General features: G+C 37.4%; 2 protein-coding genes across 3 annotated transcripts in view; one reads left to right on the top strand and one right to left on the bottom strand.

Moving 5' to 3' along the window:
* Nucleotides 1-17,339, bottom strand: part of LOC137406515 (elongation factor G, mitochondrial-like) — a 28,722-nt gene extending 11,383 nt beyond the window's left edge. For both annotated transcript variants that reach the window (XM_068093104.1, XM_068093102.1), the window contains exons 1-15: nucleotides 17,153-17,339; nucleotides 13,763-13,819; nucleotides 12,511-12,633; nucleotides 11,949-12,081; nucleotides 11,539-11,743; nucleotides 10,727-10,843; nucleotides 4,800-4,873; nucleotides 3,654-3,730; nucleotides 2,813-2,967; nucleotides 2,285-2,366; nucleotides 1,290-1,427; nucleotides 1,093-1,197; nucleotides 661-742; nucleotides 448-560; nucleotides 120-272 (exon numbers count right to left, since the gene is read on the bottom strand). In XM_068093104.1, the coding sequence (XP_067949205.1) occupies nucleotides 120-272; nucleotides 448-560; nucleotides 661-742; nucleotides 1,093-1,197; nucleotides 1,290-1,427; nucleotides 2,285-2,366; nucleotides 2,813-2,967; nucleotides 3,654-3,730; nucleotides 4,800-4,873; nucleotides 10,727-10,843; nucleotides 11,539-11,743; nucleotides 11,949-12,081; nucleotides 12,511-12,633; nucleotides 13,763-13,819; nucleotides 17,153-17,233 (1,695 nt within the window). In that variant the 5' untranslated portion in view covers nucleotides 17,234-17,339. The remainder of the gene's footprint in view (nucleotides 1-119; nucleotides 273-447; nucleotides 561-660; nucleotides 743-1,092; nucleotides 1,198-1,289; nucleotides 1,428-2,284; nucleotides 2,367-2,812; nucleotides 2,968-3,653; nucleotides 3,731-4,799; nucleotides 4,874-10,726; nucleotides 10,844-11,538; nucleotides 11,744-11,948; nucleotides 12,082-12,510; nucleotides 12,634-13,762; nucleotides 13,820-17,152) is intronic.
* Nucleotides 16,576-24,127, top strand: part of LOC137406516 (transcription initiation factor TFIID subunit 6-like) — a 29,600-nt gene continuing 22,048 nt past the window's right edge. The window contains exon 1 of the mRNA XM_068093105.1: nucleotides 16,576-16,635. The gene's annotated coding sequence lies outside the window, so the exon portion shown is untranslated. The remainder of the gene's footprint in view (nucleotides 16,636-24,127) is intronic.

Here is a 24,127-nt window from a genome sequence, read left to right as displayed (position 1 = left end):
TTAGAAAAAAGTTGCCCACGCAGATAATAGTCTATGAATCTTCAATGACTTGATGGCTATCGGACAGGCAGTCGAATCAAGTCGCATGACAAAGCTAGAGGAATAGCTGAAAGGCTCACCTCGAGCTGCCCTATGACACGTCCGTATTGCCCGGCTCCCCCGCTCTGTCGCTTGTGCAAGTAGTTGAACTGGACAGGGCTGAGCAGTGACTCCCTGAACGCTACCTTAGGTTTACCCAGAATGCACTTACAAAAGTATTCTCTCTCCAATCTCTGCAAGATAACATAGCTGGTAGTGCGTGCAGGGAGCACCGACAGTATTAGAACATTAACAATGTCCATGCATATAAAAACTACTAACTACAATACGCGAACATGCAAACATGACGCGTAAGCAGAGTCATATTTAGAAATAAACTATGAGTTGTGGTCTACGAATGATAGATACCTGCGCATAGACCTCTAGATGCAGTTCACCCATTCCACAGGCTATAGTCTCTCGGCTCTCCGCATCAAAATACACGGTAAACGTAGGATCTTCCCGTGTAAACCTGTTTAAACCTAGAAAAACAGAAGAAACAGATTCGAAGAAGCAATATTATCACTATTTTCATGTAATAGACTGATAAATAATGAGTAACAACTGAACTGATAAACTGACCTTTGGAAAAGTTGTCTGCGGACTTCTTATCCACTGGTTTAATAGACTTGGATATGACAGGTAGTGGCACGTGTATAGACTCCTACATAAAATCACACAACGGCTAGAGGACACTAGAAGGGGGAGGGGCTAGAGGACGCTAGAGGGGACGTGAGTTGATGTGGTATATGAGGCAATTCACAAATTACACAGAAACAGCAAAGACATGCAGTTCACAGATATAAAGATATTGAGACAAGTGGTTACCATAGAGTAGTTACCATAGACATGCAGTTCACAGATATAAAGATATTGAGACAAGTGGTTACCATAGAGTAGTTACCATAGACATGCAGTTTACAGATATAAAGATATTGAGACAAGTGGTTACCATAGAGTAGTTACCATAGACATGCAGTTCACAGATATAAAGATACTGAGACAAGTGGTTACCATAGAGTAGTTTATTTTATCTTTGTCAGTCACAAAAGTGTCTCCACTGGCGCAGTCGATGCCAAAGAGAGCGCATATATCTCCTGCATACGCCTCATCTATGGTCTGCAAAAAGAAGAAACATAGAAATTGTTTAGCAGCAAATCGACAGCAGACATAGTTGTACATCAGAGAGGAACAGCAGACTCTAGACTCACCTCCATTTCATCGGAGTGCATCCTGACAAGCCGTGCCACGCGGATCCTCTTCCTGGTGCGAGTATTATATATAGAGTCACCCTTTTTGAGACAGCCCTGGTATATCCTCATGTAGGTCAGCTGGCCAAACTTACCAGCCTGCACATTCAAGACAAGAACAGTCAGCGAAAGTAAAAATGACAATGAAACTGACACATTGACAAAAGCGAGCATCCAAAAGTTTTGAATATTCCTGTATACAGTACTTATAACTACTATTTACAGCATATACTGTATCTGTATACTACAATAAAAATATGTTACTTTAGAGTAGAACACACGAAAGCAACATAAATATCAAACTATCCACCAACCACACACTCTTGCGCTTTGAGCAACCACGTAACTGTTGAGAATTTCAACCACCGCCTGAGAAATACATTGCACACTCAGGATACGATTCTAATCTGTTCCAGGGTTGGCATTATATGGTGAAAAATCGTATGGAGGAGTATAGAAACCATAGTAATGAAATAATGCAAACTTCCCCTGGTAAAAATCATCAAGTTTTGTAAAAGTACTGTACATATTAAAAAATAGTAACAAAATAATATGTTCCCTTAGCAACTATAATTACCTACAGAACATGTTCTGTTTAATAATGAAATGGATTTTTGTTAGCAAATTAAAAGTCTGCTCACTGATCTTCCGTTTGAAGGGATCGCAACTCCAACATTTCTACTAGTTTTAAGGTTGGAAAATATTACCGTTTTTCACACGGGAAATGCTGAACTGAGAGAAATCAGTCATCGTGTCTCTTTCAGACGTTGTGAAAATGTTTACGGCGTCTTTGTTATTGTCGAACATTTTGTTGAATTTGTATGGAGAAATAAGATTCGTATGTCAAGGTGAAAAAAATCATCACATTCCACTTCATAAGGTGGAAAACTGTATATTAGGGTAATGGTATCCTGGGGGTGCACTGTACATAAGAGACAATACAGTGGGTTACATACCTCTAATTTAAAGGCTAGAGCCAGAAGGAATTGGTTGTTATTTCTGGCAGGATCTAGGACCACAGTCTCTGATTGAGTATCTCTGTAATGAAGAATAGACAGCAGTGATAGCTAACGTAGCAATACAGCGCAAGGGAAATTAATCACCTGGTGAAAATCAAAGTTGGAGAGCTGGACTGAAGGTACGGCTAGAAAAAAGTAGAGTGTTAACAAGCAATGCTTTCAAATAGTAAACTCCAAGTTCAGGGAACAACCAAGAGAGGGAAGATGTAAAAGTGAAAGAAAGTATATGAACAGGAAATGAAACAATAATAAAAAGAGGATAGAAAACTAAATGGGTGAATCAGCAAAAGGGCAAAGGAGAATAGGACATGAGGTGACTATAAAGAAACAAAGGAGATTGACGAGGAAAAACTGAAAGAAACGGTAGCAAATAGAAGAGGCTATACAGAATGGATAAACAGAAAAGTGAAGAGGAAAAGTGGACAAGTACTGTAAACAGAATTTAATATAGTTTAAGCAACTCACGAGATATTCTTGATGCCGTGGTTAACTACTTGGTCAGGCTGCGGGAGGTAACTAAGTACACCATCAAGGAGAGGCTGTACTCCCTTGTTCTTCAGTGCCGTTCCAACCATCACAGGAGTGAATGACTTGGCTATGGTCGCTCGTCTTATGGCTGCCTATAGAGACATCATCAAGCGGTAAGATGTGAAGCATTGCACAATATGTCATTAGTTTTTGGAGTGTAGTTCAATGATAAGACAGGAAGTTAACTCGTTCTGAACTTTGTTTTATGTGCTACGCTGTCATATGTAGTTGTAAACTATCTATAATAAGAATACACTGTGAATGGCTTTATTAATTTCACAGCCAAAAACCTACAATAAGTCCATATTAGCACTGCAGATAATTTCACATAACAATACAACAAACGTTATAAAATGATGTAAAACATAAATAAAGTAATCAATAGAAGGCTTCTGTCACTTCGTCGTAGAGACAAGCACATGAAACTATAAGCCAAGTGATGCAAGACATGAGCAGAAGTGAGGTGGCACTATGTGATCAACTTGGTGAGCTTACTCTGACTTAGACAAGGTAGAGTCTAAACTAATTTAGACAATGTGAAGTTTAAACTAACGTAGACAAGGTAGAGTTTAAACAAACTTAGACAAGGTAGAATTTAAACTGACTTAGACAAGGTAGAGTCTAAACTGACTTAGACAAGGTGGAGTTTAAATCGACAGCATGGCAGCATGAAGGTACGAGTCAGATTAGCTGAACAAAATGAGAAGTAGAGAGAAGTGCAGAAGCAAATAACATAGAAAACAACATTTATTTTTTCATGCTGGAGGTATCAACACACCTGTATGTCTTCAATTGTTGGAGTTTTTTCTTCCAGAAACATCTCACCGAGAATATCATCAGCATTTGAAAGATGCTCTAAAAGGTAGACAGACATGAGTGAATTTACAGATATATGGAATAGTCACAATTAATTCAGCGATGGGCATCAAACAGCAGATGATATTAGAAAGGCCCAACAACATTAAAAACACAGTGCACCCTCAGGATATGATCGCCATGACATACAATTTTTTTCCCTTACGAAGTGAAACATGATGATTTTTTCACCTCTCCGTACAAATCTTATTTCACCATACGAATTCAATAAAATTTTCGCCTGAGTTAAAATTTGGGAGTCGGTGTGCTTATAACGTACGTCAAAATAACAAAGACACCGAAATTCTGTTTGCCAAAAATATTTTCACAACGCCTGAAAGAGACACGATGACTGATTTCTCTCCGTTTAGCAATTCTCGTTTGTAAAAGGGTAATATTTTCTTTCTAACACCAGTAGCAAACTTGGAGTTGCAATCCCTTCAAACAGAAGGGCGGTGGTCAGACAGTTTCCCTCAACATGCTAACAAATATTCACTCCATTACAAATACAGCACCGTTTGGGTTCTCTTGCCAAATTAGGTTGAAAAAGTTTTAAACCAGTCCACTAAGAGTTACAGTGAAAGCGAAGACAGAAACTGTTAAGGGATAACACTTTAGCGATAAACAGTTGAAAATCAGTAAAATAGTTGAAAATACATACTAAAATTTAGCTTCAAGTGTGTGTTTAGTAAGCTAAACTTACTTTAGGTGAAGTCAAAGTGTATGTTATACGTCTGTCTTGACGGTAAGAACTCCCTACGGTATGTATTGCACATGGTACATTATAATGGTACATTTTATTGCAGATCATAACCACTAAATCCAATGAAGTTACTGCAGGTAACTATAGTTACTAAGGTTAATATACTATTTTGTTACTAATTTTTAATATGTACAGCACTTAAATAAAATTTTGATGATTTTTACCAGGGGATGTTTGCATTGTATAATTACAATGGTCTCTATACCTCTACATACAATTTTTTCAGCATACGATGCCAGCCTTGGAATGGACCAAAATCGTATCCCGAGTGTGCACTGGACAGCGGTAGCTAGAGATGCTACTTACCTATCAGCTCGTGTCTCCTCTCCTCTACCTCCTCGACCATGTCTGCTGGCACCTCTCCCTCAACCACCTCTGAGCTGCAAATATGTTAGTACATGTACTAGCAACCACTAAGGGTATGCAAAGACTAAAGGTTGTGTAGATGTTGGTGTGTAAGTGTAGTTGCTGGTGTATATGTGTAGTTGCTGGTGTGTATGTGTAGTTGCTGGTGTGTATGTGTAGTTGCTGGTGTGTATGTGTAGTTGGTGGTGTGTATGTGTAGTTGGTGGTGTGTATGTGTAGTTGCTAGTGTGCATGTGTAGTTGCTGGTGTGTATGTGTAGTTGCTGGTGTGTGTGTGTAGTTGTTAGTGTGTATGTGTAGTTGCTGGTGTGTATGTGTAGTTGCTGGTGTGTATGTGTAGTTGCTGGTGTGTGTGTGTAGTTGCTGGTGTGTATGTGTAGTTGTTGGTGTGTATGTGTAGTTGTTGGTGTGTATGTGTAGTTGCTGGTGTATATGTGTAGTTGCTGGTGTAAATGTGTAGATGTTGGTGTGTATGTGTAGTTGCTGGTGTGTATGCGTAGTTGCTGGTGTGTATGTGTAGTTGTTGGTGTGTATGTGTAGTTGTTGGTGTGTATGTGTAGTTGCTGGTGTATATGTGTAGTTGCTGGTGTATATGTGTAGATGTTGGTGTGTATGTGTAGTTGCTGGTGTGTATGCGTAGTTGCTGGTGTGTATGTGTAGTTGTTGGTGTATATGTGTAGTTGCTGGTGTGTATGTGTAGTTGTTGGTGTATATGTGTAGTTGCTGGTGTGTATGTGTAGTTGCTGGTGTGTATGCGTAGTTGCTGGTGTGTATGTGTAGTTGCTGGTGTGTATGTGTAGTTGTTGGTGTATATGTGTAGTTGCTGGTGTATATGTGTAGTTGTTGGTGTATATGTGTAGTTGCTGGTGTGTATGTGTAGTTGTTGGTGTATATGCGTAGTTGCTGGTGTGTATGTGTAGTTGTTGGTGTGTATGTGTAGTTGTTGGTGTATATGTGCAGTTGCTGGTGTGTATGTGTAGTTGTTGGTGTATATGTGTAGTTGCTGGTGTGTATGTGTAGTTGCTGGTGTGTGTGTGTAGTTGTTGGTGTGTATGTGTAGTTGCTGGTGTGTATGTGTAGTTGTTTGTGTGTATGCGTAGTTGCTGGTGTGTGCGTAGTTGCTGGTGTGTATGTGTAGTTGCTGGTGTGTATGCGTAGTTGCTGGTGTGTATGCGTAGTTGCTGGTGCGTATGCGTAGTTGCTGGTGTGTGTGTGTAGTTGTTGGTGTGTATGTGTAGTTGCTGGTGTGTATGTGTAGTTGTTTGTGTGTATGCGTAGTTGCTGGTGTGTGCGTAGTTGCTGGTGTGTATGTGTAGTTGCTGGTGTGTATGCGTAGTTGCTGGTGTGTATGCGTAGTTGCTGGTGCGTATGCGTAGTTGCTGGTGTGTATGCGTAGTTGCTGGTGTGTATGTGTAGTTGTTGGTGTGTATGTGTAGTTGCTGGTGTGTATGTGTAGTTGCTGGTGTGTATGTGTAGTTGCTGGTGTGTATGTGTAGTTGCTGGTGTATATGTGTAGTTGCTGGTGTGTATGTGTAGTTGTTGGTGTATATGTGTAGTTGCTGGTGTGTATGTGTAGTTGCTGGTGTGTATGCGTAGTTGCTGGTGTGTATGCGTAGTTGCTGGTGTGTATGCGTAGTTGCTGGTGCGTATGCGTAGTTGCTGGTGTGTATGCGTAGTTGCTGGTGTGTATGTGTAGTTGCTGGTGTGTATGTGTAGTTGTTGGTGTGTATGTGTAGTTGCTGGTGTGTATGTGTAGTTGCTGGTGTGTATGTGTAGTTGCTGGTGTATATGTGTAGTTGCTGGTGTATATGTGTAGTTGCTGGTGTGTATGTGTAGTTGTTGGTGTATATGTGTAGTTGCTGGTGTGTATGTGTAGTTGCTGGTGTGTATGTGTAGTTGCTGGTGTGTATGTGTAGTTGCTGGTGTATATGTGTAGTTGCTGGTGTATATGTGTAGTTGCTGGTGTGTATGCGTAGTTGCTGGTGTATATGCGTAGTTGCTGGTGTGTATGTGTAGTTGCTGGTGTGTATGTGTAGTTGTTGGCGTATATGTGTAGTTGCTGGTGTGTATGTGTAGTTGCTGGTGTGTATGCGTAGTTGCTGGTGTGTATGTGTAGTTGCTGGTGCGTATGTGTAGTTGCTGGTGTGTATGTGTAGTTGCTGGTGTGTATGCGTAGTTGCTGGTGTGTATGTGTAGTTTCTGGTGTGTATGTGTAGTTGCTGGTGTGTATGTGTAGTTGCTGGTGTGTATGTGTAGTTGCTGGTGTGTATGTGTAGTTGCTGGTGTATATGTGTAGTTGCTGGTGTGTATGTGTAGTTGTTGGTGTGTATGTGTAGTTGCTGGTGTATATGTATAGTTGCTGGTGTGTATGTGTAGTTGCTGGTGTGTATGTGTAGTTGCTGGTGTGTATGTGTAGTTGCTGGTGTGCATGTGTAGTTGCTGGTGTGTATGTGTAGTTGCTGGTGTGTATGCGTAGTTGCTGGTGTGTATGTGTAGTTGCTGGTGCGTATGTGTAGTTGCTGGTGTGTATGTGTAATTGCTGGTGTGTGTGTGTAGTTGCTGGTGTGTATGTGTAGTTGCTGGTGTGTATGCGTAGTTGTTGGCGTATATGTGTAGTTGCTGGTGTGTATGTGTAGTTGCTGGTGTGTATGCGTAGTTGCTGGTGTGTATGCGTACTTGCTGGTGTGTATGTGTAGTCGCTGGTGCGTATGTGTAGTTGCTGGTGTGTATGTGTAGTTGCTGGTGTGTATGTGTAGTTGCTGGTGTGTATGTGTAGTTGCTGGTGTATATGTGTAGTTGCTGGTGTGTATGTGTAGTTGTTGGTGTATATGTGTAGTTGTTGGTGTGTATGTCTGTAGTTACTGGTGTGTATGTGTAGTTGCTGGTGTGTATGCGTAGTTGCTGGTGTGTATGTGTAGTTGCTGGTGTGTGTGTGTAGTTGCTGGTGTGTGTAGTTGTTGGTGTATATGTGTAGTTGCTGGTGTGTGTGTGTAGTTGTTGGTGTATATGTGTAGTTGCTGGTGTGTATGTGTAGTTGTTGGTGTGTGTGTGTAGTTGTTGGTGTGTGTGTGTAGTTGTTGGTGTATATGTGTAGTTGCTGGTGTGTGTGTAGTTGCTGGTGTGTGTGTAGTTGCTGGTGTGTGAGTAGTTGCTGGTGTGTATGTGTAGTTGCTGGTGTGTCTGTGTAGTTGTTGGTGTATATGTGTAGTTGCTGGTGTGTATGTGTAGTTGTTGGTGTGTATGTGTAGTTGCTGGTGTCTATGTGCAGTTGTTGGTGTGTGTGCAGTTGCTGGTGTGTATGTGTAGTTGTTGGTGTATATGTGTAGTTGCTGGTGTGTATGTGTAGTTGTTGGTGTGTATGTGTAGTTGCTGGTGTCTATGTGTAGTTGCTGGTGTCTATGTGCAGTTGTTGGTGTGTATGTGTAGTTGTTGGTGTATATGTGTAGTTGCTGGTGTATATGTGTAGTTGCTGGTGTATATGTGTAGTTGTTGGTGTGTATGTGTAGTTGCTGGTGTGTATGTGTAATTGCTGGTGTATATGTGTAGTTGTTGGTGTGTATGTGTAGTTGCTGGTGTGTATGTGTAATTGCTGGTGTGTATGCGTACTTGCTGGTGTGTATATGTAGTTGCTGGTGTGTATGTGTAGTCGCTGGTGCGTATGTGTAGTTGCTGGTGTGTATGTGTAGTTGCTGGTGTGTATGTGTAGTTGCTGGTGTATATGTGTAGTTGCTGGTGTGTATGTGTAGTTGTTGGTGTATATGTGTAGTTGTTGGTGTGTATGTCTGTAGTTACTGGTGTGTATGTGTAGTTACTGGTGTGTATGCGTAGTTGCTGGTGTGTATGCGTAGTTGTTGGTGTGTATGTGTAGTTGCTGGTGTGTGTGTGTAGTTGCTGGTGTGTGTAGTTGTTGGTGTATATGTGTAGTTGCTGGTGTGTGTGTGTAGTTGCTGGTGTATATGTGTAGTTGCTGGTGTGTATGTGTAGTTGTTGGTGTGTGTGTGTAGTTGCTGGTGTGTGTGTGTAGTTGTTGGTGTATATGTGTAGTTGCTGGTGTGTATGTGTAGTTGTTGGTGTGTGTGTGTAGTTGCTGGTGTGTGTGTGTAGTTGTTGGTGTATATGTGTAGTTGCTGGTGTGTGTGTAGTTGCTGGTGTGTGTGTAGTTGCTGGTGTGTGAGTAGTTGCTGGTGTGTATGTGTAGTTGCTGGTGTGTCTGTGTAGTTGTTGGTGTATATGTGTAGTTGCTGGTGTGTATGTGTAGTTGTTGGTGTGTATGTGTAGTTGCTGGTGTCTATGTGCAGTTGTTGGTGTGTGTGCAGTTGCTGGTGTGTATGTGTAGTTGTTGGTGTATATGTGTAGTTGCTGGTGTGTATGTGTAGTTGTTGGTGTGTATGTGTAGTTGCTGGTGTCTATGTGCAGTTGTTGGTGTGTGTGCAGTTGCTGGTGTGTATGTGTAGTTGTTGGTGTATATGTGTAGTTGCTGGTGTATATGTGTAGTTGCTGGTGTGTATGTGTAGTTGTTGGTGTATATGTGTAGTTGTTGGTGTGTATGTCTGTAGTTACTGGTGTGTATGTGTAGTTGCTGGTGTGTATGCGTAGTTGTTGGTGTGTATGTGTAGTTGCTGGTGTGTGTGTAGTTGCTGGTGTGTGTAGTTGTTGGTGTATATGTGTAGTTGCTGGTGTGTGTGTGTAGTTGTTGGTGTATATGTGTAGTTGCTGGTGTGTATGTGTAGTTGTTGGTGTGTGTGTGTAGTTGCTGGTGTGTGTGTGTGTAGTTGTTGGTGTATATGTGTAGTTGCTGGTGTGTATGTCTAGTTGTTGGTGTGTGTGTGTAGTTGCTGGTGTGTGTGTGTAGTTGTTGGTGTATATGTGTAGTTGCTGGTGTGTGTGTAGTTGCTGGTGTGTGTGTAGTTGCTGGTGTGTGAGTAGTTGCTGGTGTGTATGTGTAGTTGCTGGTGTGTCTGTGTAGTTGTTGGTGTATATGTGTAGTTGCTGGTGTGTATGTGTAGTTGTTGGTGTGTATGTGTAGTTGCTGGTGTCTATGTGCAGTTGTTGGTGTGTGTGCAGTTGCTGGTGTGTATGTGTAGTTGTTGGTGTATATGTGTAGTTGCTGGTGTGTATGTGTAGTTGTTGGTGTGTATGTGTAGTTGCTGGTGTCTATGTGCAGTTGTTGGTGTGTGTGTAGTTGCTGGTGTGCGTGTAGTTGCTGGTGTATATGTGTAGTTGCTGGTGTATATGTGTAGTTGCTGGTGTATATGTGTAGTTGTTGGTGTGTATGTGTAGTTGCTGGTGTGTATGTGTAATTGCTGGTGTGTATGTGTAGTTGCTGGTGTGTATGTGTAGTTGCTGGTGTGTATGTGTAGTTGCAAGATGCATAGTCATCTACTCCCGATATGCCGCAAGTTTAAATAAACAACCAACTAAACGCCATTTTACCAACACCATTACACTACATTACAAGCAAAGATTCCACTCATAGCTTTCATATCTTTTCAATTTGTTACTCTGCTACCCCTCTTCGTTACTTTCGTAAGTCGAACAATGTATTGTCAACTCGTACCATAACTTATACTGGTGATGGTGCTATATTATATACTTTTATATGAGGATACTTATCATAAGATAAGGGTAGTCACTTGTACTATGCACCAAGAAAATATAACTAGTAATATGAGCCAATTATTCATCCAAAGAAAATACATGGTAAGATTTTTCTGTATTCAATGCAATGTGGCAGTGATACCAAAACTAATCCTGACTACATATATCACAATGATCTAGTCTGAGCGCCTCAACAGCACGCATATAACCATACTCAAAACAACCTATCCTTGCTATAGCAAAATAGAGACAAAATGCTGAAGTACTTACCCCTGTTGCCCCTCAAAGTAAAGAGCTTTTCGAGCAACGACATCTATTACACCCTTGCACTCCCCCTCAAGGCCAATCGGTAGCTGAATAAAAGCAGCGTTGTGCCCCAGCTTTGACCTACCAAAAAGGAAAGAAGACAAATGTGTTGACTTTGTGACTGTTTTAAATAGTTTATACTCTCAAACCTCAACTTAAGATCCTCTCAAGATGCAATTTTTCCAATGTAGGATGTCAAATCAAATCGCATAATTAATTATATTATTAATTAACTATATGTTCCAAGTTTTTTTAAACCTGAAATGTTCAAAATATTTTTAAAAACTAATGCACTTTTGCAAATGAAAGTATAGAAGCTGGTAAAAACTCTAAACAAAACAAAAAAGTGCATAAACCAAGTTAGTCTAAACTACATACATCTTACAGATTTCTGTCATCACCTCGACCTCCAAACCTACTTACTACTGAGCCTACATTATCCTATATGTGTCTCTATGATGAAATAAAAGCAAAAATTCCATTGAAACGATTTTTAATTTAGAAATTAAATTCATTTTAAATCTTTTTTTGTTTTATTACTGTGTAATTCTTAAAATATTTATCCTATAATAAATGTTGTGAAATGAAAAAAAAAGTATTATGAAAATATTTCCTCCGACATAATGATTTCAAAATATGAACAAACTGACTTCGCAAGTTAAAGTATGACTGCACCTGAACACCCCTAACGGTATTGAAGCCGTTTAAGTCTGTCATATATTTTTTTAGTTTAGAAACAAAAATATAAATAAACAAAAAATAACTTTGCCACAAACCTGAGCTGCCTGACTACGCGGTACGGATCAGCCCCCTGCCTATCTAATTTATTGATGAAAGCGATACATGGCACATTGTAGCGTTTCATCTGGCGATTAACTGTGAGAGTCTGACTCTGCACTCCTCCAACGCTGCAGAGCACAAGCACTGCTCCATCCAAGACACGCAGGGCTCGCTCTACCTCCACAGTGAAGTCCACGTGACCTTGTAACAAAAAGTGCAAATGTGCGCAATGCCCTATTTTAAAGTCGTGATGATGGGACTATGAAATTGAATGAATGCCGCAAAATCACAAAGAGGCAACAGCCAATCTTACGTAATTGCGAAAGACAGTATCTATGAGTAAGTCTATGACTTTTTAAATGAAAAAGCGCTTTGCATAAATAAAGCAAAGTGGGTTGGTTGTTACCAGGAGTGTCTATGATGTTAATATTGTGGTTCTTCCAGGAGGTATATGTTGCAGCTGATTGTATGGTGATGCCTCGTTCCCTTTCAAGCTCCATCGAGTCCATTTTCGCTCCAACACCATCCTTGCCCTTGACCTGCAAAATTGAACGTCGATATGTTAACTATGCTTTTTCTAACTGATACGTCGAAGAGATAGCTAGACTTTGAGGAGGTACTCAGATTTATAAACTAGAGAACAAAAAATGTGAGCAACTTTGCTACAATACAAGGTAATGACCCCAGGTAATGATACCTGGTAGTGATATAAGGTAATAATACAAGGTACTGATATGAGGTACTGATACGAGGTAATGATACGAGGTAATGATATCAGGTAATGATATCAGGTAATGATATCAGGTAATAATATCAGGTAATGATATCAGGTAATAATATCAGGTAATGATATCAGGTAATAATATCAGGTAACTATTCATGGCAGCAAACAGCTCAATCATACCTAGTTACCCAGTACCTAGTTCTGAATCTATAAATGTCTTGATAAGAGATCACCGACAGCCTACCTCATGCATAGCTGCGAGCCTGCCTGTGTAGAACAGTATTCTCTCTGTTAGAGTCGTCTTCCCGGAGTCTACATGAGCTGATATACCAATGTTTCGAATGAGCTCCAGTGGCAAGACATCACTCTAGGAAAACAGAACACACAGTTGATTATTTGAAATCTTTTTATCGAAAACTCTAAAAAATTATGTTTCTCGACTAAACGACATCAAAGCAAACATTTAAACCACTATTTAGAAATATAAAACTGTGAGAAAACTTATTTTGTGTAGCAATATCGGCCATCAAACAGAAATATAATGTTTAAACTTATCACCCGATGGCAATTATAGGCATAACATGTTAGCAATAACATTTTGTTGATCAAGTAAAAAGCTCTGTAAATATGCAGTGAGAGATTTTAGTAGACAAAAATCTAAAATCTTCAACAAGTTAAAAGATTTAGAGCAATATCATTGACGATAGAGACATTAGGAAATACTAGCGGGTCTTTTTTACTTTTTTGTAGATCTTATATGTTTATTTTAAACTAGATATTGCATAACCGATGACTGGCTGAGCTAATGCTTCATTTTATTTAAAGCTGTGCCTTCCCTCAGATTATGAAGTCATCTAACTACACACTGATATGCCGGCAGACATCCTACTTAACTAGATTGCAGAGAGAGACTCGGTCGATTAATGTTAAAAATACCAGTTACATCAAAATGTGATGAAATACGAGTCAGCAATTCATCGCCATAGTAACATGCATGATCACTAGCGTGACAAAAAATACAGCAAAGCCTGTAACACTAGACATCATAGAGTCATAGACAACATGAGAATGTTAGGAAACTGATCACACATCAGACGATAAAACTAACTTCTAGATTTATGATTATTCCTGAGATCGTCATTCAAAATGTATGAAAACCTACTTGTATATCATGAATAATGTTATGGAAGGGTTCCGGTACAACTAAAGTTAGCATCTAATTCTCCACATTAAATTCTACTCGTTCGGATTTTATCGAATGCCTAGTACAAGTTTACATTCTCAAAATTGTGTAAAACAGTAATGGCCGGCCTACCATCAGTTTCAAATCTGCTACATCTGCTCTCAATCCATTTCAAACAAGACACAACAATGCTTAACATCGTGTTGCTTGTTATAGATCAATTTTATAAACTGCTCTACTAACCAATTGTCAATCTAGAGAGTTTACTTTAAGGGATAGGAAGTGTGAACCTGTAAAATAATGAACAACAAACCTTGGGCTCAGCAGCATAATTACGAGTCCAGTTCGCATGAAGACTGGGCACCAAATTCTGCAATTAAAAGAAAGTCTAGTTTTTATGACCACAACTAGTACCATACACAAAGTTGTCGAAGTCATGACCAGCTCATCCACAAGCAGTGTGTTTAATAATAGACCTACTACAATAATGATGCTATAGTCAAAGAAAAATGTTCACTTGCGCAAAATAACAACGCCGCTTAATGATAAATTTTAACTATCAAGTTACCTTCAAGGTTTCAGATAGAGGTTCAAGGCACCAGTGAGACACACTAGGTATATACAACTAGTATGGCACACGGTATGATCCCTCAATGCTAACAAGTATTTCAAGGGGAAAATACATGTAAGTTTAGATCTAAGGTTTCTCCTTAGCGATATCTAAATCCAGAATTTAGATGAAAACGAAAATCTCAAACAAAACAAACATATTCATCGCATTACTATTATTATTATAAAGTTTCAAAAACTTTCAGACTTATTGGGATTCTTAAGAATGTTGAAAAGCGTATACTAAAAAGTAAACATTGTTGAGCTGTTCCTAAAAGATTGTCTACAGTCAGATTAAAACCTAATACGAGATCAGGTTATCAAATACCACACATCACACCTTTCTACGATAACAAAACAATCGTACAGCTCCTTTAAGTCATAATCTTCTCCAATAGCTTGGATTGAACATTTCATGAATTTTTTTTAGGAAAATACTGAAGTGGTTTCCTGTAGCCTGCCTCAGGTTTTATTGTCAGTGTGTTACCACTTAGCACAGGAGTGATTAAAGATCAGATGCTCTTCATGACATTTAATAGCAGGCCTTAAACCCCTGACTTGCCACAAGGCAGTTCTGAGTATGAACCGCTACACCGCTGCAGCCCCATTCACTGAAGCAATTCAGCAGTGTTCAACATAGTACCAGACCAAAAAATTCCAAAGAGTATCAGCTGTTAAAACATATGATCAACAGACAGAAAAACAAATATATACCTTATCATTGTATTCAGCGCAACATTTTTAGTGAATAAAGGCGAGCCTATATGTCAAAGCAACACAATCAAGAGACAGAGAAATGAAATTGGCTAATACATTCACATCCACCAACCACACATTTTAGCACATTCTAGTAAGTTTTATTCTCATTATAATATGGTATAGTCCAGATCGCTTTAAGAAACCAAAGAAATACGTTTCCCAAAGCTCTGTAGAAAACCCACTCATTTTGGGATTCCATTCATCTTAATAATTTTCATGCTTTAAAGGTTGACTCGCAACAAAATTCACATTACAGTTATTTGGTATCAAAAGATTCACCATGTCTTACTCTGTTGTGTTGTAGGTGCCAAATATGTGGAAATGTGATTGCAAGCTCTTCAAAGCTAAAAAACGAAAAGTCGCCGTAGATTGGAATCTCTTTATTTCTCTGACGTATTCATTACAGTTTGGTTATCGTCTTGTCACGTGATGTTCTCACGTGAATTAAAAGGCCAATGAAAATCTCAATATAAAACTTATCGTAGCACTGGTTTATGACAAACACTTCGGGTTTTACCGAAGACCCCGTATCAAATATAGATGCTCGCTACTTTATAGTTTTGTTTCGGCATTATTCAATCGTCAAGTCGTAATCTGATCATGTGACCCAATACTTCGCAAATAATTTTTGCAGCACTTTTCAATTATCACAGGTGACCAACAGGCTCGTCATGATTATCAGACAATGATATGTACTCCTTCGAGCTAAGGTTAAAAAATTTAACGATTTTTTACAGTAAGTTATAAGATATCAGTGCTAAAAGTGACAGCATTACAATGATGATAAAACAGACGCGTAAGAACAATAGACATGGTTTTATTGAATGCGCGAAAAATATTTGTGAAAATATTTCGACGAATGAGGTTGCATGAAAGTGTAAACAGAAACCATCCTGTAACAGCTACGTCCCATTTGAGCCGTTTTGGAAAGCGAATCCGAACTACTGCGGTCTTGTGTGGCTGCGATTAAATGTTCATTTTTTTGCTTTTAAAATATTGTAATCACATTCCCATATATTTTGCACCTACAATACAACAGAGTAAGACATGGTGAATCTTATGATACCAAATAACTGTAATGTGAATTTTGTTGCAAGTCAACCTTTAAGAGACTTTAAGGCCCCTTTAAAGGATCTAAAAAACCGGAGAAAACATCCTGTAATAATTTTCCCGCATATACTTTTTAAATATAGTTTTCCCGCATATATAATTTTTTTAAATATGAAATCTAAAAACAATCTGAAAGAAGTGCGCAGATTACACAACCCAGATATTTTCAAATGGATAGAGATAATAAGGCTTTTTACTCATCGTGGGTTATCAACGATCTTGATAGCTCTAAGCAATGTAAAAATGATCTGTCAATCAAAAGTTGCCAAATGCTGAGTCAGCTTTTTGATAAACCAATTAGGAGCAACCTTTTTGAATGAAGCGTATAAAAATGGGGACTCTGAAAGAGGAAATCCAATCTGAAAGAACTTCCAATCTGAAAGAGGAAATCCAATCTGAAAGAACTTCCAATCTGAAAGAAGTGCGCAGATTATACAACCCAAATACTTTCAAACGGGTAGAGATAATAAAGCTTTTCATTCATCGTGGGTTATCAACGATCTTGATGGCTCTAAGCAACGCAAAAATGATCTGTCAATCAAAAGTTGCCAAATGCTGAGTCAGCTTTTTGATAAACCAATCAGGAACAACCTTTCTGAATGAAGAGTATAAAAAGGAGGATTCGGAGAGAGTGAGATTCATCAGTTAGAAGGCAAGTGAGAAAAAAGTTACCAGTCTTGTACAGCACTAGCATAGCTCCGTCAACCAGTGAGCCATAGAGGGTGAGATTCTGCCACTCTTGCATCAAGGAGAGTTGATAGTTACCAGTTTGGTAACTATGGCATAGAGATCCATAATTGAAACCCAAATATTGTAGATCATACACAAATTCGCTGCGTTATCATATAAGAGTATTTTTGCCTGACAAATGGAACCACTTTGCCAGTTCGAAACTTATTTCATTTGTTACGAGAGACTTAATCAAGAGTGAGAACCTCGCTCAATAGTGAGAATCCCGCTCAATAGTGAGAATCTCAGTCAAGAACATTACTATTACACAGAGCTATAGCATTAAAATAAATTTAGTTTATTTGCATTCAATTTACGTAATTTATTTTATATATCATTATACGATACTCAACATTATATGACACCGAAGTACTATTTACTTTATCGTTTATTCGTTCTCTCACGTTATATGAACTGCTTAAAAATCTTGGTCTAACAGAAACTAATTGTAATACAGTCTAAGCGTGCCATAGTTACGAATCAAGCATTAACTTACTTTGTATTTGGTTGAGAAAAGTTTATGCCATTTATGATGAAACGGTATCCGAGAATGCCAACACAGAAGTGTATGCTTCATATTCACACCAGAATTTTAATTAAACGCTTGCGAATAAAATTACAAATTTGGTTATATAGCGAAATGCTGAGCATCAAGGCGATGAACGAGACCTCCCCGGCATGACGGTAATTGCCCAAAAGACTACTATCGCACGTTTGAGACTTACAAAAGTCGCAACAAGACTACGCTTTCGTTAAACCTGCGGTCCAAAGAGCTTTTATTCGTACAATAATAACTTCGTTATGTCCCAGGCTGAGCATAGAGTTTTCGTAATTTTACGACGGATTATCTTGTCAACAACTGCGCAAACAAAAGTTTTGTACAACGAGGACCCTAATGCTATAGGTAAATTTAACGACTCCACTATTTTTTATGTTTATAACTAGAATCTCCCACGAAAACCAAATTATATTTATCACTTCGAAACATTCTAAAATAGAAGTTCCCGTCGTTTGCTCTTGTCGACGATTATTATCTGTTTTTGTTACAATAAGCTTATACTGAAGAACTGTTTCAAGAGTATAGCCGCTTTTTGCATTAGCACGTTTGCTTTTGTTGTTTATAAACTTCTAACACGCATCGACTATATTTGGTAGCTAAGGTATATTGCGTAACATTTTATTTCTTTTATGTCCTCCCGACGGTTTGTTTTGCTATTTTGATGGTTATTTTGTGTCAGACAATGTGAGGTCAATGAGAAAACTATAGCAATAGACGTATGTGCTTGCAATGTTTTTGTTCTCGTGCTAATAGCCTAGATGAATATTTCTAACATAATAATGCACCTCTCTAGTCATCAAGGCTATTTCAAATGACACGAAAGCTAACAGCTAAATTTTAAAACCCAAGCTACAAAAATATAACAGCACAAGTTAAGTTATTGTTCTATTGCGCTGGTGGCTTTGTTTTAAAAATGTTACCTGTTAACGTCGCCACAATGAATATCTTGAAATGCGCATTGTCAATGACAAATGCTGAATGTGCATTAACGAAATATCAATACTTTCATCGATAAGCTATGTCTTATTTAAATCATATTACATATGTAGGCATGTATGATATATAGACGTGTTACATATGTAGACATGTATGATATACTGACATGTTACATGAGTAGGCATGTATGATATATAGCCATGTTACATATGTAGGCAAGTATGATATAAAGATGTTACATATGTAGACACAATTTGACATATGTATGCCACAATTAGGCTTACTGAACATGAACACTTCGCTTATATGGCCGGCTTGCTTTGTGCATGTGGTGCATCAGATCGCAAGCTACATTATGAAACCGAAATGCTCTTTAACATTTTATTGACAGCATATTCACCTACGCAAATGGTAATAGTAGTTCAGTGCTAGTTTTGGAGCACTTGCAATGGTCTGTGAATAAGAACTCCTTCATAGAATAACACTGATCCTACTTCTAGCCATCTGCATGGAGTCTATTGGTTGCTAGTGTTTATATAATATAATCTTGTGAGACAGTTCATTGAGGTGGTAGAATCTACTAAAAAGTGACTTAGAAAAGAAGCAAACTTGTCCAATTTGTTATAACGCTGTGATATATAATCATGTAGTGAACTACATGTAAAATTCTACCCAACAATTTCTGCCCATCCTTTTGGTTCAATTTTATCTGCTTCATTACTATCAAAAATCTTGCTAACATCTTGTTGCATCATGATGCAGTAATTAGATGGTCTAGTGGTTGTCTTTTTTCAGGACCTATGTTTTATTCTCGTGGTTGACAAACACATGGATGTACTCTAATTTTTGGGTTTGCCATGAATACTGTTTTTTCTTCTTCAATTAGCAATAAAGCTCCGTCTGTTGTAATACCTGGAACATCATAATGTTAGTGGATCATAGTTTATGAAAAGTTCATTTGCAAATGTGGAAAGGTTGAATAGCCGTTGTCACCATTTTATCCTAAAATATGGCACTTACGTCTAAAAATTTTGTATTCCAATCATTTTGTTGACAAAATACAATCAAAACTTAATTTATGGTCATCACAACATTGAATTTTTAGCAAATAATTGGTATAATATACAAAACATGGCGAATCAGCATATATGTACACAGTTATTTATTACACAGTTTAGTTCTGTGCTGCCTAAATCATATTAAACAGTGCTGCATACCTTCCTGTTTAGCTCAGAAATTACAATTATCAGTAAAACTAGTAGTGGTGGTAGTAGAAGTAGTAGACGCAAAAGGAAGGAAACCATGTTTTTTTAAAAATCAGCATGATAATTCTAAAAAAAACCATAAATATATAAATGATTATAAAAAAAACATTAGTATGCATCTTTGCATCGCAAACTCTAAAGCTGTCTAGTAATTATTCAAAATTTAATGCTATGCCAAGAATATAAAAGCATAAAAATTAAATCATGTTTATTTAAGATTTATATAGTGGACTACAGATTGGAGTAGCTTTATATCTCCACCTTACCCTATGCATCGTCTGTATCCTGTGTTGTCAAGGCTACACCTTAATCCATTTTTCATTAACGTAAAGCTGATGTGTCAACAATAATCTCTTTCTAATGATTATCGCTTTCTTTAGTTTGTTACATGTAATTCAAATTTAGTTTTATGCATTTATCTTTTTATGTTTTGTATTTTTGATGTCATATATAATTTTTTGGGCTGTATATATCACATTTAATAAAACTCAACATATTCTCATAGGATTATCTGTTTTAACATACAATGGTTTTGATATACAAAGCAAATGTTTGAGTAGATTAACACCCTATGTCAAGGTTTGACTCTGAAAATATTAATTTTTAGTTAATTTTGGATTACAGGTATGCGACCCATGTACCAATGCCAAAATTGCAAGCTGATATTTTTTCAATTCTCATGATTTTTTTGATTGAATTTTATATTTTTGTGTCAACAGTTTATTAGCATTAGCAAAACCTGCGATGCATTGGTTATGATTCATTGTATATTACAGCTGTAGCAAAACTTGTGGTGTGTTGGTTATGATCCATTGCATATTATAGCTGTAGCAAAACTTGTGGTGTGTTGGTTATGATCCATTGCATATTATAGCTGTAGCAAAACTTGTGGTGTGTTGGTTATGATTCATTGCATATTACAGCTGTAGCAAAACTTGTGGTGTGTTGGTTATGATTCATTGCATATTACAGCTGTAGCAAAACTTGTGGTGTGTTGGTTATGATTCATTGCATATTACAGCTGTAGCAAAACTTGTGATGTGTTGGTTATGATTCATTGTATATTACAGCTGTAGCAAAACTTGTGGTGTGTTGGTTATGATTCATTGCATATTACAGCTGTAGCAAAACTTGTGGTGTGTTGGTTATGATTCATTGCATATTACAGCTGTAGCAAAACTTGTGATGTGTTGGTTATGATTCATTGTATATTACAGCTGTAGCAAAACTTGTGGTGTGTTGGTTATGATTCATTGTATATTACAGCTGTAGCAAGACTTGTGATGTGTTTGTGATGATTCATTGTATATTACAGCTGTAGCAAAACTTGTGGTGTGTTGGTTATGATCCATTGTATATTACAGCTGTAGCAAAACTTGTGGTGTGTTGGTTATGATTCATTGCATATTACAGCTGTAGCAAAACTTGTGATGTGTTGGTTATGATTCATTGTATATTACAGCTGTAGCAAGACTTGTGATGTGTTTGTGATGATTCATTGTATATTACAGCTGTAGCAAAACTTGTGGTGTGTTGGTTATGATTCATTGTATATTACAGCTATAGCAAGACTTGTGATGTGTTTGTGATGATTCATTGTATATTACAGCTGTAGAAAAACTTGTGATGCGTTGGTTATGATTCATTGTATATTACAGCTGTAGCAAAACTTGTGGTGTGTTGGTTATGATTCATTGTATATTACAGCTGTAGCAAAACTTGTGATGTGTTGGTTATGATTCATTGTATATTACAGCAGTAGCAAAACTTGTGGTGTGTTGGTTATGATTCATTGCATATTACAGCTGTAGCAAAACTTGTGATGTGTTGGTTATGATTCATTGTATATTACAGCTGTAGCAAGACTTGTGATGTGTTTGTGATGATTCATTGTATATTACAGCTGTAGCAAAACTTGTGGTGTGTTGGTTATGATTCATTGTATATTACAGCTGTAGCAAGACTTGTGATGTGTTTGTGATGATTCATTGTATATTACAGCTGTAGCAAAACTTGTGGTGTGTTGGTTATGATTCATTGTATATTACAGCTGTAGCAAAACTTGTGGTGTGTTGGTTATGATCCATTGTATATTACAGCTGTAGCAAAACTTGTGGTGTGTTGGTTATGATTCATTGCATATTACAGCTGTAGCAAAACTTGTGATGTGTTGGTTATGATTCATTGTATATTACAGCTGTAGCAAGACTTGTGATGTGTTTGTGATGATTCATTGTATATTACAGCTGTAGCAAAACTTGTGATGTGTTGGTTATGATTCATTGCATATTACAGCTGTAGCAAAACTTGTGATGTGTTGGTTATGATTCATTGTATATTACAGCTGTAGCAAGACTTGTGATGTGTTTGTGATGATTCATTGTATATTACAGCTGTAGCAAAACTTGTGGTGTGTTGGTTATGATTCATTGTATATTACAGCTATAGCAAGACTTGTGATGTGTTTGTGATGATTCATTGTATATTACAGCTGTAGAAAAACTTGTGATGCGTTGGTTATGATTCATTGTATATTACAGCTGTAGCAAAACTTGTGGTGTGTTGGTTATGATTCATTGTATATTACAGCTGTAGCAAAACTTGTGATGCGTTGGTTATGATTCATTGTATATTACAGCTGTAGCAAGACTTGTGATGTGTTGGTTATGATTCATTGTATATTACAGCTGTAGCAAGACTTGTGATGTGTTGGTTATGATTCATTGTATATTACAGCTGTAGCAAAACTTGTGATGTGTTGGTTATGATTCATTGCATATTACAGCTGTAGCAAAACTTGTGATGTGTTGGTTATGATTCATTGTATATTACAGCTGTAGCAAGACTTGTGATGTGTTTGTGATGATTCATTGTATATTACAGCTGTAGCAAAACTTGTGGTGTGTTGGTTATGATTCATTGTATATTACAGCTGTAGCAAAACTTGTGGTGTGTTGGTTATGATTCATTGTATATTACAGCTGTAGCAAAACTTGTGATGCGTTGGTTATGATTCATTGTATATTACAGCTGTAGCAAAACTTGTGATGTGTTTGTGATGATTCATTGTATATTACAGCTGTAGCAAAACTTGTGGTGTGTTGGTTATGATTCATTGTATATTACAGCTGTAGCAAAACTTGTGATGCGTTGGTTATGATTCATTGTATATTACAGCTGTAGCAAAACTTGTGATGTGTTGGTTATGATTCATTGTATATTATAGCTGTAGCAAAACTTGTGGTGTGTTGGTTATGATTCATTGTATATTACAGCTGTAGCAAAACTTGTGGTGTGTTGGTTATGATTCATTGTATATTACAGCTGTAGCAAAACTTGTGATGTGTTTGTGATGATTCATTGTATATTACAGCTGTAGCAAAACTTGTGGTGTGTTGGTTATGATTCATTGTATATTACAGCTGTAGCAAAACTTGTGATGTGTTTGTGATGATTCATTGTATATTACAGCTGTAGCAAAACTTGTGATGTGTTGGTTATGATTCATTGTATATTACAGCTGTAGCAAAACTTGTGATGTGTTGGTTATGATTCATTGCATATTACAGCTGTAGCAAAACTTGTGATGTGTTGGTTATGATTCATTGTATATTACAGCTGTAGCAAAACTTGTGGTGTGTTGGTTATGATTCATTGTATATTACAGCTGTAGCAAGACTTGTGATGTGTTGGTTATGATCCATTGTATATTACAGCTGTAGCAAAACTTGTGGTGTGTTGGTTATGATTCATTGCATATTACAGCTGTAGCAAAACTTGTGATGTGTTGGTTATGATTCATTGTATATTACAGCTGTAGCAATACTCCTGGTGTGTTTGTGATGATTCATTGTATATTACAGCTGTAGCAAAACTTGTGACGTGTTGGTTATGATTCATCCCACGACCAAACACGAGCGAAGCGATTGGGAGATTTATGATAAATGCATATGTGCACACAACTAATGAAAATTATTCATCAACGGCCGTCGCAAACCCTTGTACCGAAATCTCATCAACAAATTCAACCATTTTTTTGTGGAGTCGTTTTAATATAATAACGATACTAAACACATATAAACCTATTTAAATATGTTACCAAGTCTTTATTAATTGCAGAAAATTTCCTAAACCTTACCCATCTGATCGGATTATACATAAATAGGCAGACTAATTTGGCCTAAAATCGTTATTAAAACTTGACAAGCCGTATTTTTATCAAAATTAAGACCGGCGAACAAAACGCTGAGCGACAAAGAATAGAACCATTAAGTCATGCGCATTTCGACCAGTCTATAGCATGGTCCAATTGCCGAAGGTTTCTGTAATTAACGTAGAAATACTGAAAAGTTTGTTTCTTTTTTGCCGATTTCAAAGTTACTGACATTTTGGGCACTTATTAGTACTTTGGTCTTCCAACTGATGTCCAAAGCAGTGAAAGTAAAGGAAATGATGATATTTTTTAACAATTCTTATGAGATTATTACAATATTTAATTATAAGAATAATTATTTGATTTTATAAGATTTAATTGTAAGAATAAGCATTCGAATTTACAAGATCGAAGTATATAGTGACCGATGGTGGGCAATTTGTTACTGTTATTATTTTTTCTAAATAGTTTTGTTAAATATATTTTCTAAAAATCTATATAAATATCACAACTTCTTGATATTGTTAGCTATGACATTGTGAAATGTAAACAAAATTG

This window comes from Watersipora subatra, chromosome 10, assembly GCF_963576615.1.
Source record: "Watersipora subatra chromosome 10, tzWatSuba1.1, whole genome shotgun sequence".
NCBI lineage: Eukaryota > Metazoa > Bryozoa > Gymnolaemata > Cheilostomatida > Watersiporidae > Watersipora > Watersipora subatra.
Note: the sequence above shows the minus strand (reverse complement) of the source record. Positions and strands in the feature narration are given on the sequence as shown.